This window comes from Pezoporus flaviventris, unplaced genomic scaffold (genome assembly GCF_033815535.1).
Source record: "Pezoporus flaviventris isolate CSIRO_AGI_PZ_B2104156 unplaced genomic scaffold, CSIRO_AGI_Pfla_v1 ptg000604l, whole genome shotgun sequence".
Taxonomy (NCBI): domain Eukaryota; kingdom Metazoa; phylum Chordata; class Aves; order Psittaciformes; family Psittacidae; genus Pezoporus; species Pezoporus flaviventris.
This window is the reverse complement of record NW_026893150.1, coordinates 51,212-66,805: the sequence shown is the minus strand read 5'-3', so window position 1 is coordinate 66,805 and position 15,594 is coordinate 51,212. Positions and strand designations below refer to the sequence as shown.

At 54.2% G+C, this 15,594-nt stretch overlaps 1 protein-coding gene across 1 annotated transcript in view; it reads left to right on the top strand.

Moving 5' to 3' along the window:
* Positions 1–304: 304 nt before the first annotated feature.
* Positions 305–15,594, top strand: part of FBXL20 (F-box and leucine rich repeat protein 20) — a 34,963-nt gene continuing 19,673 nt past the window's right edge. The window contains exons 1-2 of the mRNA XM_061444027.1: positions 305–545; positions 14,007–14,068. Coding sequence (XP_061300011.1) covers positions 504–545; positions 14,007–14,068 — 104 coding nt within the window. The 5' untranslated portion in view covers positions 305–503. The remainder of the gene's footprint in view (positions 546–14,006; positions 14,069–15,594) is intronic.

The following is a 15,594-nucleotide window of genomic DNA, read 5'->3' as shown; positions in this document are numbered from 1 at the left end:
TTGGGGGCAGTACCGCGGAGAAACGCGTTTCTTTACACGCCAATAAACCCCTTTTGGTACACGGCGGTGCGTGCTGCCTGCGGCGCGGGGAGAGGGGGAGTCCCGCCACGCTTGATTTTCCCGCGGGGATGACATCACCGTGACGCCACGCCAGCCTCACCCTCCGATTGGCCAAACTCCGCGGAAGGAGCGGCGGGGCAAGGTGGGGGGGGGGGACGACACCCCCTAATTCCCACCCTCCCCACACCGGGACCCCCCCATCCCCGCCGTGCCCCTAAGGGGGCGGGGGGCGATAGGACCCGGGGGGGGGGGCGGTGGCTTATGGGGTAGGTGGGGGCTCGTTCTTGCCGGCGCTGGCCAATGAGCGGGCGCGTTGCTGGCAGGTGCGGAGTGTTTTTGTTTTGGGTTGAAGTTGAGGCCGGAGCAGGCGCGGCGGGCGGAGGCCGCGGAGCACCGGGACCCCCCCCGGGATCCCCCCCCTCCAACCCCGCTCCGGCCCCGCCATGCGGAGGGACATGAACGGTGTCACCAAGAGCCGCTTTGAGGTGAGGCCGGGCCCGCCGGGGACATGGCGGGGTACGGGGAGGGGAGGGGGGGTGCGGAGGACAGGGCCGCAGCGTGAGGCCCTTCACGGTGTTGGTGTGTGGGGAGAGCACCCCCCCAACCCGGGACAACCGGGTGGTGTAAGGGGGGGCCATTGTGTGAATGGGGCTGGGACGGGGGGGGGTAAATAGGGCCTGGCCATGTGTGGTTATGGGGGGTTTGGGGGGATGCAGGGTGGGCTGTATATGGGGGGGGGGATAAACTGCCTTCCCCCACCAGGGCTATCGGTCGTTGAGGTGCTGTTGTAACATGGGGGGGGGCATTGTGTGAATGGGGGTGGGGGGGGTAAATAGGGCCTGGCCATGTGTGGTTATTGGGGGGGTTTAGGGTGGGCTGTATATGGGGGGGGATAAACTGCTTTCCCCCACCAGGGCTATCGGTCGTTGAGGTGCTGTTGTAACGGGGGGGGGGGCATTGTGTGAATGGGGCTGGGGGGGTTTAAACAGGCCCTGTCCACCCGTGGTTATGGGGGGGGGGGGCGTGTAGGGCAGGTTGGATGCTTGTATGGGGCGGGGTATAAACGGCTTTGCCCCACCAGGACAATCGGTCATTGAGGCGCTGTTGTAACATGGGGGGGGCTTAAACAGGCCCTGTCCACGCGTGGTTATGGGGGGGTTTGGGGGGGTGCAGGGTGGGCTGTTTGGGTATATGGGGGGTTATAAACTGCTTTCCCCCGCCAGGACAACCGGTTGTGAGGCGCTGTTGTAACACGGGGGGGGGGGGCACTGTGTGAATGGGGCTTGGGGGGGTTAAACAGGCCCTGTCCACGCGTGGTTATGGGGGGGGTGTAGGGCAGGTTGGATGCGTGGGGGGATATAAAGTGCTTTGCCCCACCAGGACAGTCGGTCGTTGAGGTGCTGGTGTAACACGGGGGGGGGCATTGTGTGAATGGGGCTGGGGAGGCTTAAGCGGGCCCTGTCCGTGTGTGACTGGGGGGGATGGACGCACTCGGGCTGTGACCCGTGCTGCGGATGTACGTATATATATGGGGGGGTATAAACTGATTTCGCCGCCCCATGTTGCTGGCATCGAGTTGGTGGGGATGTGGGCAAACGGGAATGGGAATTGGGGATGGGGGGGGGCGCAGCGCGTTGTTATTTGGGCAGTAGCCGGGAAAAGGCACTGGTGCGGGGAGGACGGAAGGAGCGGAGGGGGGAACAATGAGATCTATTGAGAGGCGATGGCACAAAGCGGGTGCGAGCCGGGGCTGCTCCCGGCTCCGCATTGTTGTCACCGCGGGTGCGCTGGAGGAAGCTGTTGTGGAGGATGCAGGGACCTGCCCGCTCCTTCCCTGCACCGCCGGGCTCCGGGCTGAGCGCAGCACGGCAGGAAACGAGCCCGGAACGGTGGAGATGTGGCCTTGTTCTCCCCGTCCTAGAGAGAGGGCTGGGAAGCCCGGGTTAATGATAAACCGCAGTGGCCAGATCCACCCCGGTTCAGCGCTGGGAGCTCGTCCTGGAGCCGAGCAAGGTGCAGCCAATACGAGTCGTCGTTTCACCCAGGGAATGAGTCCGAGCCTCTATGGAACCCGCGGATGGGGAGCACTGTGGTGGCTCAGGGTGATTTGGGGTTAAATGCTGGTAAATCTGTGTTTCTGCAGCATCCGGATGAACCCGGCTGCTCCCGACGCGGCGGCTGCGCGCCGAGCGGCTCATCCCGGGTGGTGGTTGTTGTTGTTGTTCCTGTTCTAGGCTGTTCCTGCCTGCACGGGAGCTTTGTGCCTTTCCTCTCCCAGAGCCTTGCCTCTTGCTGCAGAGGGACTGTTGTAGGGCAGGGGCAGGATAAAACCACACTGGGGGCAGTGTGCTCGGGGCTTAGTCCTCTGGAAACACCAGAGTTCATCCCATATTGGGTCTGGAGCAAAACGAGATTCCTTGGGGAAGAAGAGGGGGAAAAAGCATCCTTTGGTTTGCTTTGAGTGGGTTTGCTTTTGGGTTGGGGTTTTCTTTGGAATTGTGTGTTACTTTCTTCCCATAGCTCAAAAATGGCCAAGTCAAATGCTCCAAGAGTATCTGAGATCTAAATGAATCCTCTTTTTTTACCCCCATTGCTATAGGGAGAGGTGGTGTGTGCTGTAAACGCTCGCTCGGAGCTTCCAGCAGTGCCTTTAACCATCCTGTTTCGTGGATGTGTTTTGGCTGGTAAATGAAGGGCATGGTTTCATTAGCCCTGGCATTGATTATCCCTGACCCACTCACCCATATATCCCAGGAGGGATGAGTTTGGAGCTCCTCTGCTTTAAATACAGCCTTTCCTAGGGAGGGTGCTTTGGTGTGGAAAGCTAAAATGCCAGCGTAGCCACACTTAGAAATAGCTTTGTTTTTCCAAAGGGAAGCATGGGGAGTAATTTTCCAGCTTTCTAGAAACCCGTTTGTCATGTCTCTGCTTTAAAAGTTCTCTTTGCTGTTGAGATTGTGCTTTTGGGTGTGATAGTCCTATTTAATGTGACATAAGGACAGTTACGCAGGGATGCGGCGTGAGTGGATGAAGCTGCTGCTCGAAGCGTGGTCAGTGTTGTAAGATCCATGGGGACAGCCCAGGAGCGTGGGTGATGAGTTCCCCAGAGCCCTCCGCTTTGCACCATGGTGGGTTCCCTATCTGAGGGCTGGGAAGCAGGGCCTTGGAGTGTGGAGTCTTACCTTGGGGTGAAACCAGCTTAAATTGGGGTTGTGAGGAACGTGTACTGTGTCTGTCCCAGGCTTTAACAAGTGAATGGTTGAGGGGGAGTTTGCTTCAGGTTCCCGGAGTTAATTTATTGCCTTTTGTTAAGCCACGTAGATTCCTGAGCTGTTGTTGGGTAATTCCCAAATCCAGTCTCGATGGGATTTAATAATCACTGCTTCTTACTCCAGTGATAAAATATGGAGCTGGGCTATGAACTAAGCTGCTTAAATCCCACTTGTGCATACTTCTTGGTGTGGATGCTCAGGCAAGTGCTGTTCCAGGCGGGACGGAGCTCTCCCAATGCAAGCTTGCCCAGCCAAAGGAGCATGTTCTAAATAAGTCCCTTTACAGGAGGTGTGGCCACCACAGAGAGAATAATCACTGACTGCAGCAAAGCAAGCAAAAAAGGGAAAACATCGCCCAGATTGACTCCTGATGCTCTGTGGTGTGGGTTTGGTGTGGAACGTGCCCTGACGGAGCAGTCCTGCCTTCTGTGCTTCCTGTGGTACCTAATACGTGATCCCTGATGAGCTACAACTACATGATAGCAAAGGGGGGGGGGGGAAATCTCATCGCCTCCTGATGCCTTTGAGGGACTGGTGCTCTGCTTTTGGAGGGCTTGGTTACCTTCCAAAGGTCTCCTTGCTTCTGTAACCTGGTTCATCCATCATCACATGGGATGTTGTCTGGAGACCAAGTGTCTTCAGCTTGCTTCCGCTAACCTGCTGCTCTCACGCACTCCTCATCAAAGAGTAAATGAAGCCTTGTGGGGCAGAGCACTCCCTGGAGCCTCCTGGATTTCCAAGTGGGATGGATGACGTTGGGCAGCACTGCTCGGAGCTGGTGAGCACTTGCACAGAGCTGAAAGGGATGATCTGGCACAAAGCTACCTGCCTGTGGTGAGGAGCAGTGTTTTACGTGAAACAGGAGCTTCCCTGGTACCAGGCCAGCCATGGGGCAAGCTGCAGGCATCTCCATGGGGTTTGAGCTTCCTCTGTGTTCCATTGAGCCACGTTGTCAGGCTCAAGTAATTATAGTTGCTTTTCTTACCCAGACTGTGAGCAATACATGGAGTCTGTGGCAAGCAGTCCTTTCAGCAGGAAATAGAAGCAGAAATGCCAGAAAACCTGGATTTCCTCCCCATCCCATGCAGTGAAAAGGTGAAGCCTGGTCACTGCTTTGGCTGGCTGTGGCGCTGGGGAGGGCTCTGCTTGCAGGTTAGTGGGGTGAGCGCTGGGGTGGCCCCAGCAGGGGTTCCCCAGGGTGGTTTCCATTGCACATGGAGCACGTGTGCTCCGGGGAGAGGTGCTGGGCTCAATGGGCTGTGTCCATCCTGCAGCTTGCGGAACAGGACCGGGAGCTCGCGCCGGCACGCACGGGGACGGCTCAGCTCGGGTACCATTATTAACCAGGGCCTGGGGAGAGCAGGTAATTGCTGGTGTCAGTGAGGGATTACCCTGCTGTGCATCTCAGTTGACTCATACCATTAGGAAAGTCAAGCCTGTGAGTGCTGTGGCCTTCTTGATCCAGTGGGAACCTCAGTCTGTGTGTGTGCTGGTGGCTCTGTGTGCCTGCCTGGTCCGTCAGGTTTGCTTTCCGATCCGGCGTCCTTTTATGTGGTGAACTCGCCCCGTGCCTTCACACCTCATCCCAGGTAGGGCTTTTGAGATGCCAGCGTTTGATTTTGATATCCAAGGATGGTGCCAGTAATTCCATCGTCATGGAATGGTTTGGGTTGGAAGAGACCTTAAAGCTCATCCAGTTCCAACCCTTCTACTAGACCATGTCTGAATATAAACCCAGCAGGGAAAACCCCCTTACTACGTGTAATGGAGAGCTGCAGGCTTTGGAGAACAGAACTAGAAGACATTTGTTTATTAAAGAAGCTTATTTGACTTGTGCTGAGCTTTGGTATGTCCTTGGAGGGGTGGAGGAGGCTCAGGTTTGGCCTGAAGATACTGAAACATGTCTGGTTTGGGGGTTTTGTATTTGTAGTAAACCACTACCCTGCTAAACTGAGCTTTCATATGGACACACGGCCATAGGCTTTGTCCCTATGAAGTCTTATTTATATCTCCTCCTTTGTTGGTGTTTTTGTGGGCAGCAGTGCACACTGAAACCTTTGCAGGGTGTGTGTGTGAGAAAGCAGCAGTGTGTTAAGTCCAGGACCTGCAATAGGCCATGGAGCACCAGCTGGCTGCTCCTGCCTGGGGTGCTGAGGTTTTCACGTGGTTGATGCCCAAAACCATCTTTGGTGAAGCATCTGTGGTACCTTTGCTCCTGGCTGCTCAGCCTGCCTTTGTTTGATACCATTTACTGCTGACACCAGCTTGCTTTGAGCTCTGCAGCTCCTGGATGTGCTGTTTCCAGAGTGGGTTTTTCATTCGGCACCAGGTACAACTCCTAGGAAAGCCAAAGCTGATGAACCACGAGCTCCTGCTTCCCCAGTGTGTTACCAGGGTTCTGACCAGCTGGTGCAGCTGCTCTGAGGTGGATCTGTTGAGGAGGAGGATGCTGATGCTGGGGGTAAATGGGACTCTCAATACAGTGAGCTTCCAGGTGGTGTTGTGGGATGCTCTGTCTGTAGAGCACTGTCTCGCAGCCAGGAGCATGAGAGGAGAGCAAAACAGTTGAACCAAAAGCCTTTGGGATGTGAGAATGGTTTCTAGGGGATAAAATATAGGATATAGCACAGGTTGGAAGGATAATTCTTCAGTCACAAGTTGCCTTCTCATATCTCACCTGCACATCTGGCTTTGGAGCTTTGCTTTCTCAATACAACATCGCAACCCCGTGTGATCACACATAAATTCCCAATGAATTTCCTCCCTGTGGCAGTTCCAGCTACATCAGAGGTGTGTGCAGCAGGCAGCTCTTGTGATTTCTGCAGGGCTTTATGAATCAAGTCTTCATCTTGGGTTTGATTTCTGTAGGGTTTTACTAATCCTTTGTTCGGCCTCATGCTTTTAGCATTGCTGATTCAAAACCTAACATCAAAAAAGGCTCCTTAAGGGGAGACCTGAGAGCAGCTCCAGTGCCTGAAGGGGCTGAAGGAAACTTGGAGAGGGGCCTGGGACAAGGGCCTGTAGGGACAGGCCAAGGGGAATGGCTTGAACCTGCCCGAGGGGAGACTGAGATGAGCTCTTAGGCAGAAGCTCTTCCCTGTGAGGGTGCTGAGGCGCTGGCACAGGGTGCCCAGAGAAGCTGCGGCTGCCCCATCCCTGGCAGTGTTCAAGGCCAGGTTGGACACAGGGGCTTGGAGCAAGCTGCTCCAGTGGAAGGGGTCCCTGCCTGTGGCAGGGGTTGGGACTGGATCAGCTTTAAGGTCCCTTCCAACCCAAACCATTCCCTGACTATGGATAAAGGCTGTGTATCAGGTTAGTGAATGCAGAGCAGGGTCAGGCTCCAGGGGGAGGTGGCTCAGCCTGACCCCAGCTCTGTGTTGCCAGCAGGAATTCAAACTTTTCCATAGCCCCCACAAGCAGATGAGGAAGTGATGATGGTGCATGCCAGGTAGATTCCCAAAGATGGGAGTCTCTTTGTGTGGAGCCCTGGTTGGGAGCCAGGCTGGTACCACAGTGCATGGCAGGAGGGTGGCCGGTGCCTTCACCTTCCCTCCCTCCACTGAGCATTGTGCTGGAGCTTGTCACAGCAGCTCAGTTCAACCCCAGCCATTTCCCTTGGAGGCTCCACATGGATTGAACTGGATGGGTTTTCTAAAGCAGAAATAATTCCCTATGGGACTGAAGGCCGGAAGGAAAATGCCATCAGTCTGAGCCATGTGTGGATGTAAACAGCTTCATGCTTTGTATCGTGTCCTCCAAAGAGCTTTGCCTGGCACTGGCACTCGTGTGTGACTTATCTCTGCAGCATCCCTTTGCCACCAGGAAGGCAGCTCTGCTGCTTGAACTCCTGCTTCCCTTCAACCTTGTAGCAGGAAGCAGCACTTGGGAAGCAGTACTCCATGCGTGTCGGCTTTGTTTCAGTTCTTTGAGCCCTGTGACAGGGAGAGAGTGGTTTCAGTCCCCAAAGTGAACAAAACTGGAGCTGAGGTGCTGCTGTCTGTTGACAGGGCTTGTAAGGAGACACTTCAAAGCTTCACTGAGCTCTTGCAAAGGAAATCCAGACTGAATTCCATGTTTTTCTCGCTGTGATTTATGCTCAGCTTCTTGTACCAGATCAGAGCTCACTTTGCTGTGTGGCTTGTCCCATGTCAGTGACTCTGTACTGGGCTTGTTGATCTCCTCCGTGTGGAGCAGAGGAGATAAAAGCAATCTAAACACTGGGATTTGGGGATGTGGGCCAGCAGCTGGAGCTGCAGACCACCTCACAGGGATCTGCCTCAGCAGGATTCCAACTCTTGGGATGAATTTGCACAAAGGTTTCACTTGAGAACGGCAGCGACTCTTCCATAGCCCTAAAGGTGAATCCCTAAGGTGCGTGGATAGTATGGATTGGGTGGGGATATACCTGACCCAATATGCTGGCTGTAAAGTTAATCCTTTCTGATGGCCACTGTCGCTTCCCCACCTCTCCTGGCTCGAAAGCCCTTTCCAGAATGCATTATTGCCTCTAATGACTGCAGCCTGCTTTCTGCCCTGGGTTTAATTGCTTCATTTCCTGTGGTTGCAGCAGCTGGCAGGGAGGGCTCTGCTCAGCCTTCGCTTGTGGACCAGGAACAGGGAGCTCTGGGTCTAAACAACCTCCACCACGTCATCCTCAGCACGGGGCTTCCTCTTCCCTTTGTGTTGGTGAGCCTGCTGCAAGTCTGTCTCCTCCATTCCTGTTACACCAGTCCCCAGGAGCAGTGTTTGGAAAGGATAATAGCTGATAGCTTTTCAAGAGGCTGTGCTTTAAAATGCTGTATTTATTTTGCATGGATTTGCTTCCTAGAGAGGCACGCGAATCGCTCCGTCGGTGCTCTTTGTCCTTTCAGAGCTGTTTATAGGTTTCCTTTCCTGCTGCCCACCGTGCATGGATGTCCCCATTGTTTGCCTGCTTGGGGTTTGTGCTGCAAAGGGATGTCCATCACCTCCTTTCTTCCCCTCCTCGGCATCAACCTGGTTGTGTCTTCGTGGTGTTGGTGCTTCCTGGGAGCTCCATCAGTGGTGGTGTTCCCATTAAGGTGGGTAACTGAGTCTGTTACAGCTGGTTGAAGTGCCTTTGCCAGCCTGCCAGCCACTCATTCCATACTGCTCCAAGTGCTCCTCACCTCCTTTTCCCCCCACTGAGCTTTGAATTTTCCACAAGTGTTTGAGTTCAAAGTCCACGGCGGGGCTGCGCCGGGAGCTCGGTTGTTGCCTTTGGCACTGGTGCCTCTAAACTTAAGCCTCATGTGATTTTCGTATAGTTTCAAGCCCAGCCATCCCCTCTGGTGCTGGTGCCAGATGCTGTTTGTCACCAGCGTGGAGCTGCTTCCCCCCCACCCCACCCCGAGCTGATGTGAGCAGTGGCTGCATCGTGCTGCTGGGATGCAGCTCCCACCAAGTACAGCCATGGGCAATGAGTTGATGCCCTGTTGGTGGCAGCTTCTTGGCCAACTCTCCTATTAACCTGAGTTCTTCAGTGCTTTTCAGGGCAAGATGGGTCTTAAATACCCCTACCTCTGTGTGTGACTCTGTTAGTGTGAGTCTGTGTTAGTGTGCAGGTAAAAGAGCATGGAGAGGGGTGATGCTTCTTAAAAACAATATGTTTTTATGCAGAAACACGCTCTGCAAGCTGTCACATTGACAAAGAATGAGTCCTTGTGATCAACCTTGAGCTTTATCATAGAACCCCAGCCTGGTTTGGGTTGGAAGGGACCTTAAAGCTAATCTAGCTCCAAGCCCCTGTGTCCAACCTGGCCTTGAACACTGCCAGGGATGGGGCAGGCACAGCTTCTCTGGGCACCCTGTGCCAGCGCCTCAGCACCCTCCCAGGGAAGAGCTTTTGCCTAAGAGCTCATCTCCATCTCCCCTCTGTCAGTTTATCCCTGTAAATCCCCTCGTGTGTGTTGGCAAAGCAGGGCTTTGTGGCACTGGGTCGTAGCACTTGGTTCAGGTCCTGAAGCTCCATCACTGGCGCTGCTTGGAGTATGTGAGTACCTGTACCCCTTGGAGATGTGCCTCCGTTGTAGCCCACCCATGTTACACTGCACATGGATGCTGTCCTCCTCCTGCTCCTTGGCTTTTCAGCAGGCAAAGTCCTGTGGAGCAGAATGTTGGGAGGATTGATGGTGGCTTTCAGTGCCGGCTTCTACAGGCACTGGGCCGTGTCCTTATCTCGGAATGAATGGCACTTTATTGACCCAAGTCCCTGCTGCTCTCCTACCAGGAAGTCTTCTTGGTAGGTGAGATGGGTGAAGTGGTTACAGAGCTGCTCCCAGGGTCCTTGTGGTCACTGAGGGTGATGTCCAGTAAATGTGCTTTGTGTGATGGCCATCACGTTCCTAACGGCTGCTGGCAAAGTGTAAATGTCGGAATAACTCCCTTGGAGACTTCTCCAAGGACAAAAAAAGGGAGAACCAACCCTTCTGTGCTCCCCATAGGAACACCCCTGCAGCCCTTCCCCAGCCATGCACCCAAACCAGTGCCAGAGGGGACCTTCACAGGAAGGAGGCCTCGTCTCTCCCTCTGCCAGCCTGTGCTGCGCTGGAGCCTGATCGCAGCCGGGGCTTGGAGCTGCTCATGGGGAGCTTTTCCAGCTCTCTGTATTCTGGGAAAGGCAGCTTTGTGGGGGGGGGCTTCCTGTGGGATGGGGCAGAGGGAGGGTGGCCGTTCTGGAAGCAGAGGTTTCAGTTTTGCAGGAACTGTTGAATAAATCCATCTCTTGCTGGAAAAGTTTTTCCTTGTTGCTGTGCAGTAAAGGATCAACTGCTACCAAACCCTGTGTTACGTGGTCAGCACAGCCTGGTTTGGGTTGGAAGGGACCACAGAGCTCATCCAGCTCCAACCCCTGTCATGGGCAGGGACCCCTTCCACTGGAGCAGCTTGCTCCAAGCCCCTGTGTCCAACCTGGCCTTGAACACTGCCAGGGATGGGGCAGCCACAGCTTCTCTGGGCACCCTGTGCCAGCGCCTCAGCACCCTCCCAGGGAAGAGCTTCTGCCTAAGAGCTCATCTCAGTCTCCCCTCTGCAGGTTAAAGCCATTCCCCTCGTCCTGTCCCTACATCCCTTGTCCCAAGCCCCTCTCCAGCTTTCCTGCAGCCCCTTTAGGCACTGGAGCTGCTCTCAGGTCTCCCCTTCAGGAGCCTTCTCTTCTCCAGGCTGCCTCAGCCCAGCTCTCTCAGCCTGGCTCCAGAGCTGCTCCAGCCCTCGCAGCATCCCCATGGCCTCCTCTGGAAACTTCTTAAGTACAGTGAGATGCACTTTGAGTGTGGATTTCCTGAGCAGAGCTCTCTTGGGGATGGCTGTACCCCATTTACCAGTGACACACGCTTGTGTCATGTAATGGATCAGCCCAGCATTGGGACACTTCATTTCCATGTTAACTATCACCTCATGCGTGCACTCGGGGCAGGATGGAGAGCACAGCATCAGACCCAGCCAGGTGAGGCTCCTGTCTGCATGGCTTTTGAAGCCTGGTCCATGTCAATGCAGGACTTGCTCAGAGGCTGAATGAGTAGCTGCAGTAATGACACAATGCTCTCTTATTTTAACTCCCCCCATGCCTGCTGGGAGTTGCTTCACTCTCTGAGCTTGCATCAGTTGTTGTTCACTCCCCTCTTTGCATGTATGATGAGTACAGTCCCTATGTAGGTGTTTCTGGTGCAGGGACACTCATAATTACACACTCACCCACTGCGCGCTCAGCTCCAAGGTGCTGTCGGCTGCATCCTGCGTGGATGTCATGCAGATGACCCACTTTGGGTGCTGTGCCCTGTAATGAGGGCCTGACGTGACCAGGCCCTGACCAGCAGCTCCAGTGTTCCCAGCAGATAAACCTCTTCCTTATCCACGCTGGGGCCACCAACAGGGATTTACTGTGAGGGTGCTGGGAAGCTGGGGCTGCCCCATCCCTGGCAGTGCTCAAGGGCAGGTTGGACATAGGGGCTTGGAGCATCCTGCTCTATGGAGGGTGTCCTTACCCATGGCAGGGGTTGAAGCTGGGGGAGCTCTGAGGTCCCTTCCTACCCAAACCAGGCTGGGATCCTGTATGTTTTTCTGTATCCTGTTGAGAATGACACCTGGTAGTAAAGGATGTTAAGGGCCATGGTAGGAAAAGCATACTTAGGTCAGCTAGCTTCTGTCCCTAGAAGTAATTCCAAAAGCCTGGAAGTCTCAAGCAGCCTCTACCATTGTTTTCAGTCTGGTTTTGTTCTTATATGGCCCTGCTAAGGAGTCCCAGTGTCACGGGTGTATTCACCTCTCCCCACTGCCATGGCTTACCAATACACCCCAGTGCTGAAGCTGCTGGTGCTGGGCACATGCTGTGCTGGAGCCTCCCTGATGCACAGTCTCCATTAACAACAGGCAGTGACTGCTGCCTGCATTCACACAGGCACATCTGAATTCAGACAAAGCCTTGTTGCCAGTACAGATGAAACAGAACAGGCTGGCTGCTTCTGGAATCTCTATTTTAATCCTTCCTGCCCCTCGCCTGGTCTCTTCCAGGCTGGTTCCTTTTCGGAAGTCTCCTGCTGCTGTCTGATTTGCTCCTTTTAATTTTCCTTCTCCTTTTCTTGTTGAAGGGGTGGAGGATGCTGGGTCAAATGTAAGGTTCTGGCCTGGACAGTAATGGGAAAGAGCAGAGATCTGCCTGGTCCCTCTTGTGCTGGTGACTGGGGGAATGAAAATCATCGTCTCGTTTTCCCATGAGTAATTCCTCTGTGTTTCTCCTTCATTAGAACTCTCTGCAGAATTCCCTTCATTTCCCAGCTGATCGACTGAGCCATCTAATGGGATAGAGCAGGTGTCCTGCATCCAGCCCTGGGGCAGCAGCATGAGAGGGATGTGGAGCTGCTGGAGCACGGCCAGAGGAGGCCATGGGGATGCTGCGAGGGCTGGAGCAGCTCTGCTCTGGAGCCAGGCTGGGAGAGCTGGGCTGGGGCAGCCTGGAGAAGAGAAGGCTCCTGAAGGGGAGACCTGAGAGCAGCTCCAGTGCCTGAAGGGGCTGCAGGAAAGCTGGAGAGGGGCTTGGGACAAGGAATATAGGGACAGGAGCCGCTGCGATCTCTCCTGACCCACTGTGGCTCTCAGCAGTTGGTAGCAGTTGTCACTGAGTCTGAACCAGGTCCTGGGCTCGAGGAGCTGCTCTTGTGCCCGAGTCCGGATGGAGCAGACTTCCTGGAATCTGTGTGATTGGGGCAATGGCAAAACCCCCCATTTCATCATCTGCCTGTCTGTGAACCCATTCGGACCCGCTGACTCGCTGAGGTGAGAACAGCATCTGCGGAGGGGGGAGCAGCACTCGTTCGGAGTGACGTGTGAAGGACTAACGCTGGAGAGTTGTATCCCACTTCAGCATCGTGCCTCGGGGTCTTGGGAGGCTTCAAGACCAGCTTTGAAGTTTGATGCCTCCAAAGGCATCGGTTGGAGCATCCTCTCGGCACGATGGTGTTCCTCTGTCGTTTGGTATCACCGAGACTCAAAAGCACGTTGGCTTTCCACACTGAAGGGGGTGTCTCTGGTAGGTGAGGGGCTCAGGTACAGGGTGTTTGCTCTTGCAGAAGCTGCTGTCTCGCCGAGGTCTGGCAAACAGCGCCCTAAGCCAGGTCTTACTTTCCTTTTTTTAACTCTTAATCTGATCCTGTGCCACAGGAGTGACCTGCCTGAGGCTGGCTTTATTTGCTCTGCATGCATACACCTCCATTCATTCAGAGCACTGCATCAAGCCATTAGAATCAGCTTTCCCAGGCTGGGATTTCAGCAGTTTTTAGCAGGTTTGTGGCTCAGGAAGATCAGCTTTTAGGTAGAGGTGCAAGAGAAACTTTATTAATGAAATGAAAGCTCCTTCTCATCGTTCCCTGCTTGGCTTTTGGCAGCGTTGAAGGCTTCTGACAGAAGGAGGCATCACTGCTCAGCAGTCTCGGTTCCCAGATCACACTCAGCCTTCCTCCCACAGGCACAAGCGTGTGGAGGTTGGTGGTTGGTTGGGTTTCTCGCCATGGCAAGACAATACCGAGTGGTTTAAATCCATGTGGGTGCTTCGCGAGGAGCACACGCGGCACCGCTCTCTGCTCTTCATGGGACTCCTTGGAACGGAGAAGCTTCTCATTCCTTCATCTGCACTGAGGTTATTTCAGAGGGTTCTGAGTCCATTGCAGCTTTGTCACTTGTTGGCCACTGCAGTGATTGCCCCCCCTCTGCACTCCTGATCCAGCTCTGGGGTAACAGCACAAGAGGGACGTGGAGCTGTTGGATGAGGCCAGAGGAGGCCATGGGGATGCTTCAGGGTTGGAGCAGCTCTGCTCTGGAGCCAGGCTGAGAGAGCTGGGCTGGGGCAGCATGGAGAAGAGAAGGCTCCTGAAGGGGAGACCTGAGAGCAGCTCCAGGGCCTAGAATCTCCATTTGTATTTCATCTCTCAACCCATGGAGCCTTTTGGACCATTTATAATCCATACTGGATGTAATATTCTACCCAAGCATCATCTAATCCAGGAGGTTGAAAGCTTGAGCACAAAGTTTCTCTTTTGAGGGTTGCTGGGGGCAGACGTCTCTCTCAGAATGGCTTTGTTAAGCAGCAGCTTCTTCCCTCAGGTAGGTTTCCTTTCCTTCATGAGAACCCGTGGCTCAATGGCTTGAATTGTGTTTCCTTTACAGATGTTCTCAAACAACGACGAAGCTGTGATCAACAAGAAGCTTCCAAAAGAGCTGCTGCTCCGGTGAGTCCTTTCCCTTCCCCATCATGGAGCCCAGGGGCTGGTACTTTGCTGGTTATGCTCCTAAATCATGAGCTTGGATCAGGTCACTTTAGAAAAGCCATAGAGAAGCAGAAGTGGATCAGAGGTCTGCAGCAGTTTATGCTAAATATGATTAGGTTTGGGGTTTTCAGATTGCTGGTTTGTAGATGGAAGAACCCTAGGACTAAAATGCTTAGTGAAAATACATGGTGAGTAGCTGCTGATGTCTAGAACAGGATTCTGCCTCTCAAAGAGTTCAGTGCTAGTAAAAAGTGAATTTCTCTGCTGCAGTTGGGCACGAGCAGACTTTGTCCTGGTCCTCATCCATAGGAGACATAGGGCAGGATGCTCCTGGTGGCAGAGCTCAAGGACCAGGCTTTGAGGGTCTCGGAGGAGAGCTCTGCCTTTCCCTGTGCACACACATCTGCACCTTTCAGTGTCTGCCTTCCCTGGTGCAGGAGCAGTGATGGGGTGTGTGTGGTTGTACCTCAGGCATCACTGTGTGGCATCTGGAGGTAAAGCTGTGTCCATCCGTGCTCGAAGCTGAGGGGCTGGACCAAATAGAATGATTGAAGTAGTGAAGCATCATCAATGGTGAAGGCAATTGCAGGTGGTAGCTTGAAGTATCGACAAGAAACCGTGGTAATGTCAGCACCAAGTGGTGGTAAAATGTGTGGGGAGAGGAGCTCTGCCCTGTGGAGATGCTTTTGTCTTCTGTGTCTTGCTATCACACATCAGCCCAAGCTGCTGTAGGCCAGGGCAAGTGTTGAGCAGCGGGAGGAGCAAAGGAGAGAGCAGGAGGGTGAGTTTATAAACGTTTAAAGTTCATAAGTGATGGTTTGAGAGTTGGAATTCCCTGTTAGCATATTGTGAAAATGAATTAGTGAGGAGTGACAGTGCAGCCTTTCAGAGAGCAGCCTGGATGCAGTTATCTGCAGGCATCTCCTGTAAATGGGTGTCACTGTCTACAAGACAAAGCCTTGTGTGTTCAAGCAGTGCTGCTGTGCAATGTCTTGTGCCCTGGTTTGTTCGTGCTGCAGATGGCATTGATGTCTCGTGTAGTGTGGCTGCAGAGTGGAAAGCTCTATTGGAGCAAAACGAAGAGTGGGAGGAGAGCAGAGGGGTGAACAGCAGCCTTTGTCCCAGCCCCGAGACACAGACGTGCGGCTCCAGTGGTGCTTTTGTCCGGGAGGCTGGGATGGAGGTGGCAAACGCACTGCAGGCTCTCCTTGCAAAGCTCCTGTCGTGTTCTGTCCTGGTGCTGGTATCGGTGGCGTTTGCCCTGTGTTCCCCAAGAGCAGGACTCTGAACAGAGCCATTTGGGGCTAGGGATCAGTTGATGGCTCCCCAGTCCTTGTCCTCCTACTGCTGTGCCTGCCTCAGCTTTGCCTGCTGCCAGCTGAGCTTGTAGGAGCTTGCACCTTCATCCATCACTGCACCTCTTACACTGACAAAGGAGCCAACCCTTCAGTGCTGCCCCTGCCTCCATGCAGGTGCCTCCAGCACCG